The 18,778-nt window shown below is 57.6% G+C and overlaps 2 protein-coding genes across 3 annotated transcripts; both read right to left on the bottom strand.

Annotated features, from left to right (window-relative positions):
* Positions 1-7,762: 7,762 nt before the first annotated feature.
* Positions 7,763-11,912, bottom strand: TMEM102 (transmembrane protein 102). Of its 2 annotated transcripts, none has more exons than XM_088142115.1 (3): positions 11,868-11,912; positions 11,251-11,469; positions 7,763-9,890 (listed from the first exon to the last, which is right to left on the bottom strand). In XM_088142115.1, the coding sequence occupies exons 2-3, from the start codon at positions 11,438-11,440 to the stop codon at positions 8,869-8,871; spliced, it is 1,212 nt and encodes a 403-aa protein (XP_087998241.1). In that variant the 5' UTR covers positions 11,441-11,469; positions 11,868-11,912; the 3' UTR covers positions 7,763-8,868. The 2 variants fall into 2 exon arrangements, with proteins under 2 accessions (XP_087998241.1, XP_087998242.1); XM_088142116.1 differs by having other exon boundaries at positions 11,878-11,904.
* A 2,440-nt stretch (positions 11,913-14,352) lies between these two features.
* LOC112542430 (uncharacterized) lies at positions 14,353-17,725 on the bottom strand. The gene is made up of 3 exons (XM_025175251.1): positions 17,600-17,725; positions 16,881-16,938; positions 14,353-15,212 (listed from the first exon to the last, which is right to left on the bottom strand). The coding sequence occupies exons 1-3, from the start codon at positions 17,723-17,725 to the stop codon at positions 14,353-14,355; spliced, it is 1,044 nt and encodes a 347-aa protein (XP_025031019.1).
* Between the last annotated feature and the right edge of the window lie 1,053 nt (positions 17,726-18,778).

Raw genomic sequence — 18,778 nt, 5'->3', positions numbered from 1 at the left:
CTTCAGCTCCCTCTGAGCATATGCAGAGTGCTTTGAGTGGGGGAAATCAAGGCGTTTTTAAGCCTGAGCTGAAGCACACTGGTTGAGGCTGCCCAGCATCGCTATGCTCAGAGGCACTCTTCCCCAAAGGCCTGTAAACCCTTGAACCCAGCCCTGCTTTTCCTCTCTGCCCGGAGCGTCCCAGCTGGCAGGATGACTCCTGCGTGCAGAGCTGTGGCTGGTCTGGCACCCGCAGCTGATGGTGTGCGTGTGGGGGGAGTGTGTGCACGTGCATGTGTGTTGGAACCCTGCCTCTGGAGCGCTTTTTCCAGGGCGATAACCCCGGTTGCTCGGCGCCACCTCCAACCTGGGAGCAAACAAGGGGCTCGGTGCGCGCTGATCAAAACCGTTCGCGGAACAGCCGGCCCCACTTGGCACCTCACGCCAATAAAAAGAGGCACTTTGCCAGCCCTGGCCTCTCCAAGACCATTTGCTAATTGCTTTGCGGCCCAACGCGTCCGCCATGGGAAGCCGGGGGCTGTGGAGAATGGGTCTGGGTGGGTCAAAAGCCCCGTGCCCTACCCACGCACCCTCTCCCACAGATTGAGGGGGCTTGGGTCCGGATTGCAAAGTTCGCAGAAGGAGGGACCCAATTTCCCAGCAGAGGCTACGTAAGAAATCGATGGGGAGGAACCTGCCACTTCCTCGCTCACTGCAATTAATTGGGGTGATTAATATATATTTTCTGCAGCAGCTGCAGAATCAGAGACGGCCAGGTTCAAGAGGGAGAGGGGATCGCTTTTCTGCTGGCAGGGGGGTCCTCTCTCTCCCCCACCCCGGCCCCTGGCGTTTGGGAACCGCCGTGGGATAAATGAAAGAGGGTGCCTGGACGCACCACACGCCATTAACCCCTGGAACTCATGGCCACAAGAGGTAGCGTCAGTCGCTGCGGCTCACAGTTGAATATTTTGTCCCTCTCCAAGAGAAAGAAATACAGTAGATAGCTTGAGGGTTCTTCATTTACCCCTTTTCGTCTGGGAAGAAAATGGGGACAGGGTGCAAATTCTGCACAATGAATAGACTGCCCCCTAGAGCAGTGTTTTTCAAACTTGGCGGCTTGAAGAGGTGTGGACTTCAACTCCCAGAATTCCCCAGCCAGCCAGCTGGGGAGTTGAAGTCCGCACCTCTTCAAGCTGCCAAGTTTGAAAAACACTGCTCTAGGGAGCATCCTGACCCATTTTAATGGGTTGCACCATGTCCCATTATCCCAGCCTGGCCATGTCTTGGGCCCCCTCTGACATGGGGCTGGGGAACACATGCTTGGTCCACTGTCCTGGCCGGGGACGATGGCAGCTAGCAGGCCAGAAATGTCTGGTTGGCCCATCCGGGTTCTCAGGGTTGGCCTCGGGGCACCTCCAGCCCCGCCTGGCATTATAGAGAAGCAACAAGGAGACGGCCCTGCGTCTTGTCAGCTTGATCAGAAAACCAACCCTGCGGGCAGCCGGCATTCCGGCACATTTGGGCTGTCCCCGTGGCACCCACTCGGCCACAGCACCCACACGTGGTGTCCAGGGCCCAAACTGGCCCCTGGTCTATTTGGGTGGATCTCGGTTCAACTGTGCGGTGGAGCAATAGGTGAAACAGCAGGCTGGAATTGGATTGGGGGGCCTCTCCTGTACCCCCTTTCTGCACTTCCTGCCAGAATAGCTCCCCCCACTCGCGGAGGGCGTCTGGGGCCATGCGATGCAAAGGCTTCGTTCTGCAGCTCTTGCAAAGCCCAGGACAATAGCAGCCCCCCCACCCCGAGTCCAGCCCGCCCCCCAGCTCTGCAGAGGCAGGGAATCCTCTTCGCGGCCTTAATTGGCCTTGAAGGCCCCCAGAGGATCAGCAGCCCCTCCCTCAGTTCATCCCCGGGCAGCGTTTTCTGGCGACCTCTGCAAGCTGCGGGGGGGGGGGGGCAGCTGTTTCCAGCTGCAGCCGCTGCTCCTGTCAGGATTTGCTGAGGGTCAGGGGCACGATGCCGGGGGGGGGGGGGGGGGGGGTTAAAGCTGTTCAAGCGGGAAGGGAGGGGTGTTGGAATCGTCCAGAAGATGGCATCAGGGCTCCAGTGAGTCCTGGCTCTGTAGATGAGGGTGGGGCTGGCCTGGCCCAGCCCCCCCAACAGGCTCTTCCGCTGCAGCTGCTGGGGGCCTCCAGTGGCAAGAGAGGGCAGAGCGCCCGGCAGCCTCCCCTGGCCCCCCAGCAGCCAAAAGAAGCAGCTGCAGAGTGCATGGCGGGGGGGGGAGGGGCGGGGAGGGAGGGGCTGGCAGAGTCCTGCAGCCTGGCCCCTGGCCAGCATTTGCAGGAGCATTCACAGGCCTGTCCTGCCATGGGGCAGAGCGCCCATCCCTCCCCACAGGCAACCCAGGGCTGTGCCCTGGGGAAATTTGACCTCCAGGTGAGGAGCTGCCCGGCCAGAATTCAACAGGAGGGGCCCGGCCCACCCCAGTGGCCCCTCGGACCCCTGTCCGCCCGCCCGTCCTTTCAGGGCCCTGGGCCTCCCCACAGCTCTGCCGGTCCTGCCCTGGGTGGCCGGAGGCTTTGCCCGTTTCTGCAGGGCTTGGCAGGTGGGGCCCTGGGGAGAAGTGGGGGCCTCAGGTAGCGGTTTTGGCCTGGAACTCAGCCCTGTGGTCTCCTTCCCGTTCTGGTCGAATTTCCTTTGCTTTGTTTGTTAGCAAAAGCCATCCCCCCCTCAAGGAGCTTGAGGCACCCACCACCACAACCCTGCGAGGGAGGTTGATGAATCAAATTTGGTTCCATGGCACCCTGCCCTGCCCTGCCCTGCCCTGCCCTGCCCTGCCCTGCCCTGCCCTGCCCTTCTTTTCCCCACCACGACAACCCTGCGAGGGAGGCGGCCCTGCGAGAAAGCCGCTGGCGAAGGTCCCCCGGGGAGGTCCTGTGGCTGCGATGGGCTTCGGCCTGCTTCTCCCCAGCCCCCACCCAACCCGCGTCCCTGAAGGAAGAGAACAAGAGCAGCCCACCTTACCCCCTGACCAGTTTTTAAGCGATTAAAAGCCGGACGTCAGACTAAGTCCGGCTCTGACTTCCAGCCCCTCAAAGGGGCGCCTGATTTTTTGTTCCTACAAAACGCTGGGCCGGAGATGCAGTGGGGCAGAGAACGGACTTCCTCCCCAAATAGTGTGGCTTCCCCTCCTTCTCCCACTCGGCCTTCTTCCCCAAAAGCAGGGGTGTTGGGGGGAATTTCACAGCTGGAAACCTGCAAACGTGGCTGCAATATTTGAAAGCATCCAGTTTATGGGAGGCTATTTCAATCCCTTGACTTTTTTCATCCTACCCCAAAGCTGGGGGTAATTCAGGGGGAGGCCCAGGCAGAGCCCCAGAGGAAAACTCTGCTTTGCCTTGCTGTTTGCCCGTGGACTCGGCCCTCCCAGGTCACTGAAAAACGTCTGTCCGTGCCCGTATACCCGTCGCACCGCTTTGGGGTAAGCCACGTTGCGCAAAGGAGTGTGACGTTGTACGCCGAAGGAAGGAAGGTTAAGAAGGAGAAAAGAAGGCTGAGCTAAAAGTCGTTTTCGTCAGCACCTTTCACGATAACTCTTCGTCTTGCATTAGCCTGGCAAACCAGCCTTGCTTTCTCCAAGCCCAAATGCTGTTTCTTACCTTTAAGATTTAACGTGCCTTTGCTGAATTTCTCACTTCTCAAACCCCACCCTCCCTCCCACTAATGATGCGACCTCCTTGCAGGGGGGGACTCCGCAGATCGACCCTGAGCTGCAGAGAGACTCTTCTGTTGGAACCGCTTCTCTCCCTTTGGCGGTCGCATCAGTTGCACCCCATCGCAGCGTCTTCAGCCTTCCCCTTCCTCTCGACCCCTTCGCTCTCCCCGCCCGTCTTTCCAGCAAAGCGCTTCTCGTTCTGCCTCTCAATGATACTTCTGGCACGCCAGTTGCTCACGTCTGTATTCAGTCCCCGTTCATTCATTCCTGACCCAGCCTCCCCTGTTTCATCCCCTTCTTCCACACTCTCATGCTTCTTCCGATGTACCCAACGCTCCCCTGCATATAGGGGAGGCTGTAGGGTGTGCTCAGGAAAGTCAAGATGGCGGCCACATAAAAAACAGGGAGAGGTTCGATTGCACTCTCGTGGCCGCCATCTTGACTTTCCTGACCCACCCCATGGACACAGAGTGGGCACAACCATGCTCTTCTGCCCAAGCATTTTGGCCTCTTTCAACAAACACGCCCATTAGTTTTCCACAGCATTTCCATATCTTACATTTTTTCTTTCCATTTTCCCATCTTTAGCAAACGCTCTTCCCAGGGACCCCAATTCCTCTGCTTGCATTCATATTTTCTTAAACTATTTACTTATAACTTTCAATTGTTTATTCCATGTTTCCTGTTAAACACCACCGCCTTGGCCTTCAGCTCATTCATCTGCAGAGCCGGGGTCCTGGTTGCATCGCACAAGCCGTCTAACATTCAGTGCAAATCATGCGGGTTCTCAACCAACCACATGGCTTCATTTGCATACAAATTTACATGCACCCTCAGCCAACACGCCTCTAATATCAGCACGAGCAATTCTTATTTGTCCATAAATACATTAAACGACCAAGGGAATATCAGATTCTCTTTTTAACTCTCTGCTCGGTGCTACACCATTTACTAAACAGTCCATCTATTCTCCAGCGCTGTATTTCCATCACATCCTGCGCTTACGGCATGCAGCAGCCAGCCCCATATTCATGCAGAACTTTGCACCCTTCACATTCACTTTCTCTTCTGCTTTCTCTAAATTGACGAATGCCCAAGGGATGTTTCCTCAGGGGCATCAGTTAGGAAGCACTGTGGGCTATTCCCAGCCAGCGCTGCTGCAGAAGCAAAGGTGAGGGCTGGGCCTTGCCTCGTTTTGCACGCGGGGGCGGTGAGAGAAAGTTATTTAAATCCCACTCACTTTCACGGGGTCAAAGGGAAAAGTTGGTTGAAATGAGCGTCTGGCGCCCCCTCGTGGCTGGCAGAAAAAACAACTCCTCCAACGCGAACCCCATCAGGGGTGGAATAAATTCACATTTATGGCCCCGGGAGCACCTTCAGGCATGGCCTCCTCCCACAGACACGCACTCATGCTCTCCTATCCTATCCAGTATATGCATCCATAAGGCACAGAAGAGCCTAATTCTGAAATCCCCTTTTCCAAACTTCTGGAATAAAGTCATGAGGCTTTGTACCACACCCCTTAATAGTGAAAATAGAAAATAGCCATCTCCCTTAAGTCAAGCTCAGCTTCTGTTGACTGCATGGCGTGGCAACAATGTGGGGGTTTGCCAGTGTTTTCTTCTGGAATGCTTTTTTGACTGCCTATCCTTGTTACTGCTTGGGATCTCCTAGTGGTCTTCCATCCAGTCTAAAAAAAATCAGCTTGCTTAGATGTTTGAGAACTGGTGCTGCAACGTGGCTGGGCATTCCCAAACAATCCTTCCTCTGTCCTGGTTTAACATACCAGCCTGGAGAGTCTCCCAAAAGTTGCACAGTATTTTGTAACCTTGGGGTTGGTCTTACCAACATTTTTAAAAAAGTAATATGTAATCATGGACTGGCTGCTGAGGTTGAGTTCCAGTGCCTGAGGCTGGGCAGGTCTAGATGGGGAGGAACTGTCTCCAACTCAATTGTACCAAGACTGAGCGGCTACGGGTGTTGGGGACACCCGGATCTGGGGGCATCCCATCTTTGAGTTGGATGGGGTCACACTGCCCCATTCAAGAGTGGTGCGCAATCCGGGGGTCCTCTTGCACTCACAGCTCCTCTCCAAAGAGCAAGTGGCTGCTGTGCCCCTTTGCACAGCTCCATTTGGATCAGGCAGCGCCCCAGATAGTGACTCCTGCCCATGTCACCCCATGGCTTGACTGCTGCCATGTGCTGCACGTGGGGCCGCCCTTGAGTACCAACCAGAAGCTTCAACTGCTCCAGAATGCAGCAGGCGCAGGCAGTGGGACCCTTGCAAGATCCTGGAAAAGATGGAGAGTCACGACAGATAGACCTGTTAAGCAATTACCTTCCAAGCCTTAATGGAGAAATGTGTTAATTATTTGATTGTGTGAATGCCACGCCGTGCTAATTTTGGAATCACCGCATAACGTTCTTGTAATCAAACTGTGTTTTAGTAGAAAGAGAGGGAGACTTTCTGCCTCGCTAAAGATTGTGAGAGATGAATCTTGGGGAATTTGGACGGCGTCTTAAGTCTGTGGGACGGCCGTCGAGCGGAGGGCTGAACCCAAACAGACACAAGGAAGGAGCTGGACATGCAAATGTTCACGCGGTGGACCCCGTTCGGCTTCTCCTAGCAAGTTCTGTAAACCCACCCCTTTAATCCCCGAGACGCAAAATTTGTTGGGGAGGAAGATTCAGCCCGTGCTCCCGGTTCCCCCTCCATTCCCTCCCACGTCCAAAACACCCCCCAAAGCCCTCAAGGGGGCCCCAGAGAAGGCAATTCCTGTCCGTGGGGCAGGGGCCTGAGGGCGGCCACCTTGCTTCCTAGACCGTCTTCCCAGGGGTTGATTTCAGCGCCTGACCCTGTGCATACCTCTGTCTGCCTGGGTTCACACAACATGCTAAACCCTACACTTGGGTTCCCAGAGCAGAACTGCGGTGCGTTCATCTCACACGTGGGGACTTTAGGGAATGGCCTGCTTGCTACCACCTGCAGGGGCAAATGTTGGCATCCTGCAACAGGCTGACCCGTGATACCCAGTTCCAGGTTAGAATAGGGGGCTGTGTGAACGCCGCCTCGAGCTGACCCGAAGGAAGCCCTTGGAGAGCCCGGGCTAATAGCAACTCAGGCCTGTGAGGGTTCTTTGATTTCCAAGGACTGGACGTGCCACAGCGTGGCAAAGCTGTACACGGTGCTTTATTGCCGTCCCCGACAGCAGGCTCTTGCTCTCCACCCATCTAGGACTTGCAAGGTGATGTAAATACATCTTTAATACTCAGTCCTTTAATGCTTAGTTCAAGCAAAAGTCTATAAAGCGTATAAAGTATATATAAGTATATAAAGTCTGTAAAGTGCCATCAACCTTTGCCTTTTTCCAAGTATTCTTGCACTGGCCGAGGTTAGATGCTGCCTCGGCGTGGCGGTTCCTCTTCTAGCTGCTGCTGAGCTCCCAGCAAAGCCCCAGGCAGGACCCCCACCAGGGCAGGCTGCTCCCCACAGCCAGCGGTCCTGGCCATGGAACGATCGTTCCCTCGCCCGCTTGTAATAAGCCACCAATCTCCAGACGTCGCCTCCGCTTCCCTGTCTGCAGGCCGTTTGCTTGTCGCCTTTCCTCCCAGGCAGGGACCTTCCCCCCCCCCCCGCCTCGGCATTTGCTTCCCTAACCTCAGAGCGTGGGTGGGGGCAGGCTGCCTCTGGACGCTGGCACCTCCTTGAAACGCCAGGGCGTGGCTCAATTCTCACCCGCAGCTGGATGCCGGCTTGGGTGCTCGTGAGCAACGTCTGAGTTAGGGACGTGGGGTGAGAAGCGTTTCTGCCCGGCTGCAGCTCGTTTTCCCAGGCACAGACAGCAGCCCCCACTTCACTCCCTCGCAAGGCCCCTGCGAAGGATGGGCACGGGCGGCTCGTCTGCTCATGTGCTCTCCTTTGAGGACAGCGGCATCCTGTCATTTCCCCTGCCCCTCTTTCGGCTGTCCTCGCTCCCCCCGCCCCCTTCCCCCTCTTTCTCTCCCACCAAACGACCGCCACCACCAGCACTCATTGCAAATAAATCTTTAATCTGACCCTTTACAAATACAAAATATAATTTATCCCAAGGCTTATAAAACGCTCCTTTCCAAACCAAACGCAACCCTGAAGCTGCTCTCTTGATAGATTTATTTTATTAACTTTAGTCAGTGACCAGGTGGACGGGTGGGTGGGTGGGTGGGCAGGTAGACAGACAGACAGACGGTGCTGGTGCAAAAATGGTTTACAGGAGAAGTGGACTACAACCCTCCCCGCCATTTAACGATTAAGAAAGTAACAGTACAGTGCCCAGATAATGCTTTTCCGAACTACGATTAGTGCACGGTTACACATATAACCACAACATGTGATATTCTAATATTCTGTAGGACAGACCTACCTAGCCCAGGGCCCTCCAGATGTGTTGGATAATTCCTGAGCTGTCTAGGGATTGTGAGAGTTGTAATCCAACACATCTGGAGGATAGCAGGCTACAAAGAGGTACGCTAAGGTCTTTTCTTCCCGTTCAACCCAAATGTCCCAGACCCTCTTCACTGACATTTCACACACACACACCCCGGCCCAAAGAAGCCCACGGTTAGGGCTGAGGATTCAGCTACATTGTGCAATTTGGCACCCTGCAGCCACGCTGGACCACAGCTACCCGTCTTTGGCTAAGCTAGCCGAGGCTAATGGGAGTTGAAGTCCCAAACTTCTGGAGGGCCTGTCCTGGATCCCTTTCGGCAGGAATCCGTGTCTGAAATCACTGGATTGAAAGCACATACTGAGAGTACAGTAAGGAGAGAGGTACAGTCACCTGGTTTCGCTGCCAAAGGTTGCAAGGCCATAATGTCATTTTAAGGCACAATTTCAAGATGGCAGAACACAGGGCCGTTCCTGCACCCCAGATCCTCCCCTCCCTTTCCTCCCACCCGGGCCAGGGGGTTACAATTCCCATCACCGCCGGCCAGCCTGGGGTCACATTCCAGCATATCTGCAGAGGTCACCCGGTTGGCGTGCCCCCTGCACCCCCCCAAAGGCTGGCACCACCAACCTGGGAAGCATCCCGCTGGCTTCTCGGAAAGGTCTGGGGCTCCCGGATGGTTTTGCCTTCTGCCTGAAGAACTCAGGGTGGGTCGGCCGTGGTCTGTCCCTGCGGAACTGGCCCAATGGCTAGGAGGCCGCAGGGGATGGCAGCTGGCAGCGATAGGCCTTGGCCAGCCGCTTGGCTTCTTTGGCCCCTTCCACCGCTTGGCGGAGGTACTTGGAGGGGTCGGCCCTCACCTGGGCCACCGCCCGAGCCAGGGTCTGTGCGGCCCGAGGGGACAGGCCTTCCAGGAGGTTCCACTGGGGGAGGAAGTAGTTGGGGAGGTGCCCGTGGAGCAGGCTGGCGCACAGGTCGTCCAGGAGCCCCAGCCAGGAGTGGGCTGCGTTCTCCTCCTGGGCCAGGTAGCTGCTGGGCAGTCGCTCGCAGGACCACAAGCTCAGGGCGAAGAGGTGGTACGGCCCCAGGCCCCGGAGGCCTCCCCAGGGGAGGGCAGCTATGGCGGCGCGCAGGGACCGCAGCAGCGGGAGAGGAAGGATCCTCCTCAGGTGCAGCTCGCTAGCCGAGAAGGCCAGCTGCCAGTCGGAGCCGGACGCCGAAGGGAGGAGGTAGAAGCTGCCGGCAACGTCTTCGTCCCTCAGCTTGCCGTCCCAGAAGTGGGCCTGGCTCAGCCACGGCTGGGCCACCTCGGGCCAGCCCCTAAGGGCCACCACGGGGATGATGTCGTAGAGGACGCGGGAGGGTCCCACGCAGATGACCACGGAGGTGACGCGGCCCCGGAGCTCGACCCGAAGATCCTTGGCGGCTGAGGAAAAGGCGCGGAAAAACCACTCGGAGACCAGCTCTGCGGAGAGGAAAGTCTGGTCCCCGGAGCTGCACTCGGACCAGCGTTGCAGCGTTGTGGCGTCAAAGGGGCCCAGGCTGATCTGGGCGTGGCCGGGGGTGCTGTGCTTCATGTCCAGAGTGACGGGCACCCCAGCCGCATGCAGAACCGGCACCAGGAGCGTGAAACTGGTATCGTAGTCGCCGCCGGGAGAAAGAGGGCGCAGGGAGGGCAAGTCCACGTGGACTGTGCCCTGCTGGGTTCCGCCGGAGAGGAGGAGGTAGCAGTTGACCGGGGGCAGTTTCCCATCGGATCGTTGGACCTCACCTGGGTGGGAACAAGGCAGGGGGTGGAAAAAGAACCGCGGCCACGCAGAGGACCCTTTTGGCGGGGAGATCCACGTCAAAGGGAGAAGCCAAACAGAACAAAGACGGGGGTGAACAGACCTCTCACGGGTCGGTGGCTTTATTACATATATTTTGGCTTCTAATTAGACCAGGAACGTAGGTCCTGATCCAATGAGCTAAGGGGGTGACCTCTGGCCGCCCCAACGTGGTGCTCTCCAGAGGTTCCTAGCCACCCGATGGCTAGCGATTCCAGTCTCGGGCACCAACACATCTGGACAGCCCCAAGTTGGGACGAGCTGACTTGACTCAGTCCGAGGAACTGAAATTATTTCCCCACCCAAACTGCTACCGGCAAGAGGGAAACGACAAGGCTAGATTGTATCGGCATAGGATCGACAGTGCTTCTGCAGTGAAAACCCGCAAAGGGAAAGATTGCGCCCGACCTTCATTAATGAATGGAACGCTGCCATCGGGAAAGGCAGGGGAAGGGATCCCCCCCCCCCCGTTGGTGTGGAAGGGATTAGATGCCCCCCCCAGTGGGGATTTGACCAGGGTGTGAATGAAGGTGAATGAATGAGAGCCTGGTTTGTTTTAATGGCTAAAGGGTGCCTCTATGGTGCCACCCTATCCGTGGACCTCTGGGAGGGGAGCAAACAGGGTGCCGCCCTGAACTGATCCAACCTCTCTGCACTTTGATTAGAGTTGCACACAGAGGAATTTGGGGCGCTGCAGCTTCCCTGGTCTCTGCGGGCCCATTCTTTCACCCCAGCAACCCCAAAGGGCCTAGAATTCACCCTTTCCCGCAGGCGGGCAGAACTCCTTGGCATCGGCCCCTCCTGTCCACAGCCATCAGCAAGGACCAGGGCTGGGTCATGTCGCAGATGGTGGCTGGCTCATCTTCCGGGGCACCTTTTGCACACTGTACCCAAGGCACCGTCAGCGCTGGCAATTACTGTTCTCAATCCTCCTGCCTTTTTCTTTCTTCCCATATCTATTGCTGGAGAGGCCCATTTCCTGGCATTTTTTTATTATCAGAGCCTGGGGGAGGTGGACCAGGCCTTTCTCCCCTCCCCCAGAGGTCTGTGCAGCCCCCTCCTGGGTGGCATTTCAAAAAAGAGCCCCCCAGCCCGATTCCACCAAGTTTTTAAGCTGGGCGGATGGCCTGCGCTGCCCATCTCGGGGAGATGCTCGCAGGGCATACATCGCTTTAGGTTTTTACTCTGTCGTAGCCTGGCCGGAGTCTGTGGACTGGGGCGGGCTAGAAGGCGGTACGTCAGTGACCAAAGCCCGGAGGGCCGAAGGGTGGCCGAGCGCGTCCCCTCTCGACGGCCCCAACTCACCCAGCAGCGAAAAAACCAGGTCTTTGGCTTGAAACAGCTCCGGGGCGTCGCAGCCCCCGGGGGCCCTGGCGTCGTATTCCTGGATGAGTTGGTTGAGCTCCTCGATCTGCACCCCGGAGCGGAAATCCAGGTCCGTGAGGGGCTTGGCTGGGGCCGGCTTGGGGGGGGCGTCCTCAGGAGGAGATGCCATTCCCCGGTTCAGTCTTTCAACGCAGCTTCCTTGAAGAAGCAACAGTTAGTCACGGGGAGAATAACCGGGGGCGGGGGCTTCCACATGCAATACCCCGCCCGGACTAGACCCGGAAGCTAAGCGGGGTCTGGCCTGGTCCTTGGATGGGAGACCACAAGGAGACCCCGGGTGGTGGGCTTCACGGGGAGGCTGAGAAGGCCGAGAAAAGGACGGGGACGCGCCCAGAGCTGGAGCCATGGAGCTGGAGCCCGGGCATCCGGGTCGGAGCAGGTGCAACGCGGCAGCCGCGCCACGCCCGCCTCTCGGGGCCCCCCGCCGCCGCCGCCGCCGCCGCCTCGCCTGCTGCCCTGCTCCCCGCCGCCCTCAACGGGCAGGAGCGAAGCGAGCCCGCGACCCCGTCCCCGCGACCCCCGAGCATCCCGCTCACCTGCGCCTACCTGGCCGAGCCGAAGCCACACCCACCGAGGGCGGCTGCCGCCAGGAACTCTGGGAGATGTAGTTCTACCAACCCCATCCCCGCCGGCTCCCAAGGCATGCCGGGAGCGGCAGCCTGGCCCCCTCTTCGCTTTTGGGAAAAGCCCCCGAGGCGGTTGGTGGGGGGGCGAGAGCCGCGCACTGCGGCTGGAGAGGCAGAGCCGGGCGGCGGGGCGCGGGGTCCCCCCGCCAGCGTCTCCGCTGGGCGCCCCGGCGAGCCTTCCCCGCCCGGAACGGCTCTTGCGGGCCCCTCCCGCGGCAGCTGCAATGTAACCGGCCCTCCCCGCGCCTTCGCAGCGCCTCCCGGGGGTTGCCGATTTAGGGGAATGAAGGACTCGTTTTCAAAGCCAGCCGCGCTGCCCGTTCTCCGCCCGCTTCACAGGCGGCGCGACTCGTGGGCCGTCTGAACGCGCGCCGCCTGTGTACGCGGGTAACTCCCAGCGGACGGCCGATTTCGTGGCTCAGACTCGCCCTGCGTGTTGGACTCCTACCCCCATAATCCTCAGTCAGGGGCTGGGGGATGGTGGGGGGCTAAGTTCAACTCACCGCCAGGGGCCTTCGAAGTCCGGGGATGCCCCGGGAGGCGGAAGAGCGGCGAAGGGATGCTGGGGGAGCTGGTGTCCGGGCCCCGAAGGGCTGGTCCTCATCCAGGGGACTGAGGGGCTGGGGCGCGACTGGGAGGTGGCTGCACCGTATTTCTTGCACGAGTCTTCCGTGCGGAGGAGATCTCAAGTGCCAGCGCTAAAGACCAAGGGCCGTTCTCCTGGGGCTTTCAAGAAGGCTTGTCTGTAGTGGCTTTACCTGCTCTGCGAACTTAGCCCCTGCAAACCACCATTCAGGGTTTAGTATGTTGCATGAATCGAGTGGCTTATGCCACAGACCCCAGATAAGCAACCCACAGTTTGGATGATGGGCCCCTCAGATGCCCTGAGTTATCTGGGTTATCCAAACAGTGAAAGCATAAAAATGTAAATTATGAGACTAGAAGGAAGCGGAATGCAAAAAATTACGTTCAGGCTTAAAGACCAATAAAATCATTAGCAGCATCATTAAAACTGCTGCGCTGATGACAAGGAAAACATTCTGTCCTCGCCAAGAAGCTAATTGACAGGTAATTGACACCTGTCTAAGGAGAGCGCGCGTTGCTCCTCTTCTGCATAATGGTCCTTAACTTTCTGATGAATTGCAATCAGCAATCCTACAGCCCCTCCAGACTGGAATGAAAATGTGCATTTAGGGGGTTTCCGAGAGCTCGCTCAGCCTCCCCCTCCAAACTGCACGGGATGCGGATGCGGCCTTTCCGTCCTTGCTCGCTTTGCTGGAGGTGGGAGTTGAGCTCCTCTTTGGAACAGGAGTCCCCCCCCCCCAAGAAAATCAGGCAGTCAGGCTGGGCATTTGCGGCCTGGATGGGGAAGGCGCAGGAGAAAAGCGCCTGGGAGAAACTGACTTTCTCGGTTTTCTTTCTCACAAGTCGGAGCAAAGATTGCCCTCCGCCCAGGATTCTTGGTCAAGGCACCCAGGAAAAAAAAAAAAGCCGTGAGCAGATGGGGAGAGGGCTTGCTCTGGTTCGGGTCCACCATGAAGGGGGTAAGCCGTGGGTATAGCTGCAAAATTGGAAAAGCCGCTAGGTGGCAGCAACGGGTTGGGTTTTCTGTCTCTCCTCGCTGTCCCCTGGTGGTCAGTCAAGTTCTCCCTGGGGTGAGAGCCCACCTACAGAACATGGGCCAAGAGTGGGTTTGCCCCCCAGTTCCACCGCTGCCCTGAATGTGAGCCACGGGCAGCCTCCCTGCACCTGCCCAGAGGTTGTTTAAAGCCATTCATACTGGGGGCAATGGCTCTTCTCTACTTAAAGGAGCCTGTATCCGAATCCCCGCTGCTTCTGCCGTTTACAGAAGTGTTATCACAGCCCCTTTCCTCGAAACTCTTGCCCTGAAAAACCAGGGAGGGATTGGGACCTTCTTCCGAAGCCCCGGCTCGAGCTCTTGGGGTGATGTTTCTGGCCAAGCACTGCTGGTGCACGCGCGGGCTAGCTGAATGCGCCCAGCGACGAGCACCCCTGAGCCACCCGTTCTTCCCCTGGGGGTCTGTCACTTAACCCGTGCCACCTTTGGGTGGTCACAAAAAAAATCGGGAGGGCAGCTGCCACGGTGTGATTGAAGCTGCACCTGACTTTATGTGCGCCCTTTGGGGACCACGGCCTGTGGACACCCCTGGTTTGGTACAGAGGCAGAGAAGCTGCCCCGGCAGAGAAATCGGCACCTGGATTCTGGGGAGGGTGAACGCCCAGCTGGGCAGCACCAAGGGGTATCCTGAGATGGATGGAATTGTCTTTAATGTTCATTCCCCAACCCAAGAGGAGCCCAGTTGAGGCAGCTGGATGTCTGTTCTTCTCTTGTCTCCTCCTCCTCCTCCCACTCCCTGGTTTGCATTCGGAGGGTTTATTTCAGGGGGCGGTAGACCCAGTCGGAGCCTGGTGGGGTTTCGGCCCGTGGCTGCCGCTGCTTTGTGTTGGCTCCCCCCGGTTCAGCTGGTGTCGCCCCTGTTTGCATGATGCTGCTGACCACGTTATGGAACCGGGGTGGCCCCCCGGTTGCGACCTGCTGCTGTGGCGTTGCGGGTGCCAGTGCCTCCGGTTCCCGTGCCCGGTGGCGCTGCTCGCGGGCTTCGTAATCGGCCTGCTCGTCCTGGCTGACGGCCCGTCGCCGGTGGGCCCTTTCGGGGCTGGGCGACCGACTCCCTGGTGGGGTCTGAGGGTGGACCGGGTAGATGTACACTCTGGCGGGACGACGGGAATGCTGCCCGGCGGGTGGGTAGTCTGCATCCTGGCCAGTGACCATGGAGCGACGCTGGGTCTCCGCCACCGGGGTCCGCGGATACGGTTCCGTGGCTATCCCGACATTCCGGCGCTCAGCATCAGCAGGGACGTTTACGATCAGGTCGGAGGTCCCGCAGGCCACGTCCCGGTAATGGGGGATGGGATAGGCTGAGGGGGCCGAGGAGGTCCGGGCCCGGTGCCGGTTCTCACAGTCACAGCTGTAATAACGGGGTGAGCCGCAGGGTGGATAATCAGCACACGAGCGTCGGCGCATCTGCTGGTGCTCCCGGCATCGGAAGTGGCCGCCTTCCAAGTTCATGGTGAGCTTGACCGGCTCCAGGGTGCACTGGAGACACCGGCGTTGCGGCGATCTGCTTCTGCGGTGCCGCCGGCGGGGGAGATCCTCCTCTGAGTATTGTATTGGTGGCTTTCGGTGGTGCGCTTTCTTCACTGGGCGGACGAGAACAGGAGGCTTTTCGGATCCTGAGAAGAGAAAGCGGAAGCATTGCAAAAGAGCAACCTCGGGCACGAGCGGCCGGGCCGGGTGCCGCCACGCCGGCGTCCAAGCAGTTTGGCCTCTGCAGCCTCCGTGCCGTGGAAGAAGGCCGCTGGAGTTTTCCCCTTGGCCTTGGGCCTTTGGAATCCTTCTTTTCCGAGCGCCTTTGAGTGGAGGTGTGACAGTTAAAAGGATCCTTTGGGTTTGCTTTGGAATTTACTTGTCACGTTGCACCCTTGGCCAGCCTGGTTCTTGCTGCATCCCTAAAGCCACGGCAGGGAATTCTGGGAGCTGCACTCCCAGAATTCCCTGCGAACGTGGCTTCAGGGTTGCAGCAGGAACCAGGCTGGACAAAGGTCCTGAACGGCAAATCCGCCCTTTAAAATACAGCAATAAAACAGCACCAGCTTCTTAAAAGAATTATTGACAGCTTGAGAAGGGCTCTCAACATTTCTAGTTGAATGCAGTTTTATCTATCTTGTAAATAGACAAGCAAACGGATAAAACAGTGCCATAAATGGCGAAAGGCAACAAATTGTTCCATGGTTTAAGGAGAAGATAAAAACAGTAATGTAACACTATGGCACGAACGTGAGTGTGTGGTGTAAATGAATGCCAGAGTTGTGTTCCTAGGGGAATCTGTGTATGTTTACTGGAATATTTTCACCCCCTCATTATCCTAAGAATCTCAGGGCAAGTTACAACCTGCAAAGTACATAAAATGAAACAATATCATGAAATGAAAATAAACACTGAAAATGGCAATACGCATCAATTATTTATTTGGAAGGGCACGAGCCTGCTTAAATAATTTTAGGGGTCTCAGGAGCGGATGGCAAGTTTTGTGGCTTTTGCTACTGATGTGAGCAAGATCAAAGTTCGCAGTTTTCCTTCTAGGTTTCGGCAGGGAATGTGGGGTGCTCTTTTTTTTATTTTTTAAAACTATCTTAAGTTTATTTTAGGGCTCAATTCACACTTCGTTCCTGCCCAGAAGTTGTGCTGCTGGTGTTCGGGCCCTGCGATGCAGGTTATGCGTCCTGCTTTGCGTCCTGCTTTTCAACCGCGTGACCGTCAGTATGTCTTGCAAGCTGCAGGCTAAATAACTGGGTTCCCCCAGGCCCTCTGGCCGTTTCCCCCACCCACCCGCTGCAGGGAAACAGGCCGGGGGTCTGCCTGGTCCGGAGGGGGAAGCCCTGCCCTCCTGCAGCTGGAGCTTCTTGGAATCCCGGGGGGTCAGGCTGGCGGCTGGTCTGGGAGCCAGGGATGGGTGAGAACCGGGGAGACGCAGCTTCTGTCTCTCCGCCCAGCCTACCTCACAGGATTGTGGTGGGGGAGGCAGCTCCCTTGAGAAACCTATGGTGCTGAGGAGGGGGTGGGAAAGAGAAGAGGAAGGGACTCGGTCACAGTGCAAAGGGGCACCGTTGGAAGAACTGAAGGACCAGGTTGGGGCAGACCGGCCTGGAGAAAATCTCTCTATGTGGACGCTGACTTGGTGGCACAGAATCCATTCCATCATTTTTCCTAGGTGGTTAATTAAAGATTGTAATCTTGGAAGGACCCCAGAGCCACCACCAAGAGGCGCCGGGGGGAAAGGCCGAAGCCCTTCCACGCCACCCCCCTCCTGCAAACCCAGTTTCTGCCATCCCCCCGCTCACCTTTGGCAGTGAGAGCTCTGCACAAGCCCCCCACGAAGCAGCAGATGTAATAGCAGATCTGGGAAGGAGAGAGAGGGAGGACACCCCCCGTTAGGGCCGGAGGTTGGACGGAGTAGACCCTCAAAGCTCACCACGGAGAGCGGGGGTCTGGAGTTGCCAGGGGCCGCTCCTGCCTGCTCCTGGACTGGACTACAACTCCCATTGGATACAACTCCCCAGCCGTCTGAACTTCTATGGCAGACAGAGACTGGAGTCCCGTGTTGCTTCCTGGGCAGTGGCCAGACCAACCTGGCAAGGGTGTCCACAGGTTACGCTCAAAAAGTCTGTGGGTGCCGTCTTGACTCTTTTAACCATACCCAGTGGGTACCTGTCAGCCTTCCCAGGTAGACCAGACAGGAACCACGACCAGATAGCTAATTCTACTTTATTGTAGGCTACATTAACAGAATCTTGCTAGTCTGAGAGGACAAATCTCCCACCGTCTCTTTTACAGCCTGAGAAGTTAGGGAGGGTCCTTTCTGAGTTTCTTTTTCTTTTTCTTTCTCTTTCTGTTATGCAGCTGCAGGCTACACCCCCTCTTATCTAATTGTTCCCTAGGCAGCATCTCTTCCCCCCATCTCCAAGGTTTTTCCCACATCCCCTGCTGAGAGCCCCCCAAGCTAAAGCCCCCATTGGAGGCTGGGGCCTCACCCATCCCCGGGCCCCCAGAGGCCCCTCACCACAGTGGTCAGCTTGAGGGCCAGTTGCACCACCAGGATCAAAGCCAGCAGGACAGCCACGGTTTCGTGCAGCTCCAAGCAGCAGCCCTCGGGGGCTGGGTGGCACAGGAGGCTGGAGTCCCCCATGGGAGAGGCGACTGGGCCAGCAGCTGGCCGGCTGAGCCCGACATCCCCTCTGCCCCCTCTGCTTGGCCCAAGGGCAACTGTCCCGGACAGGAGTGGGGCTGGTGCTGAAGAGACCTGGAGGGGCTGGCCCAGGAAGGGGTTTGTGATGCAACTGAGCCCCCCAGGGATTGTGAGGTGGAAGAGACCAGGGGCTGGGTGACTGTGGGGGGGGGGCAGCCATCTTTCTCCCTTCCCTCCTGAACCAAAGGTTGCTCCCTCCCTCCTTCCCCTCCCTTGTCCCTCTCATGTAACCAGCACACCCATCATGCTGGCCCAGGGGGCAATGGGTGGCATGTGGGCATGGGAATCCCTGGCCTGGACTACTGATCTCATGCCAGGCACTCTTGATATGCACATGTTTTTGTCTGCACTACAGACCCTTCCTTCCTTCCTTCCTTCCTTCCTTCCTTCCTTCCTTCCTTCCTTCCTTCCTTCCTTCCTTCCTTCCTTCCTTCCTTCCTTCCTTCCTTCCTTCCTTCCCTCCCTCCCTCCCTCCTCTTTGTCCATTTCTACTCCGTAGGTTTCTTCAGCTTCTCCATAAACAAGATCCTCTTTCTTCCATCTCCCTTCCTGCCTCGTCAGCTCTTCTTCCTTCTGCCAACAAAGCTGAGAAAGGCTGCTGGCGATGGAGGAGCCGCGGCTGGCCCAGAGTCCCCCTCCCCGCGCACTCTGCCACCAGATGGCACCAAGAGGCTGCAAGCTGGAGGGAGAAGGAGAATTCACAATAGCCACAGCCCACGTCATCCCTGTGATGACCCTCTGAAGCCCCCGTCAAGCCCTTTGACCCAGGAGATCCGATTCCTCCCTACGGAAGCCAGGGGACACGAGACCTGATCGGTCAGGCGGAGCTCCCACCATGCGCTCAGCCGCACACATTCCAGTAGAAGAGGATCTACGCAGCCCAGGGTTGAACTGTGGAGTCCTTGGGGCTCTCTTTCCCATTCCTTTCCAGCCTAGGCCCCCATGGGGTGTCAACCCGGCCTTAGGCCCCATCTCCCTTCACAGGGACTTGAA

Source organism: Python bivittatus, unplaced genomic scaffold (genome assembly GCF_059951505.1).
Source record: "Python bivittatus isolate LINGU-HERP-01145 unplaced genomic scaffold, Pbiv_v1 ctg000370_np1212, whole genome shotgun sequence".
NCBI lineage: Eukaryota > Metazoa > Chordata > Lepidosauria > Squamata > Pythonidae > Python > Python bivittatus.
The sequence above is the reverse complement of the archived record's forward strand: the minus strand, read 5'-3'. Positions and strand labels throughout refer to the sequence as shown.

Bases quoted from the DNA above. Each gene is read 5' to 3' on its own strand.
- LOC112542430 (XM_025175251.1), bottom strand. From the start codon at position 17,725: ATGGGGGACTCCAGCCTCCTGTGCCACCCAGCCCCCGAGGGCTGCTGC. The intron at 16,939-17,599 runs GTGAGGGGCCTC...TCTCCTTCCCAG, and splicing joins CCCTCAAGCTGACCACTGTG to ATCTGCTATTACATCTGCTG. The intron at 15,213-16,880 runs GTGAGCGGGGGG...TTCTCTTCTCAG, and splicing joins CAGAGCTCTCACTGCCAAAG to GATCCGAAAAGCCTCCTGTT.
- TMEM102 (XM_088142115.1), bottom strand. From the start codon at position 11,440: ATGGCATCTCCTCCTGAGGACGCCCCCCCCAAGCCGGCCCCAGCCAAG. The intron at 9,891-11,250 runs GTGAGTTGGGGC...GTTCCCACCCAG, and splicing joins CCTGGTTTTTTCGCTGCTGG to GTGAGGTCCAACGATCCGAT.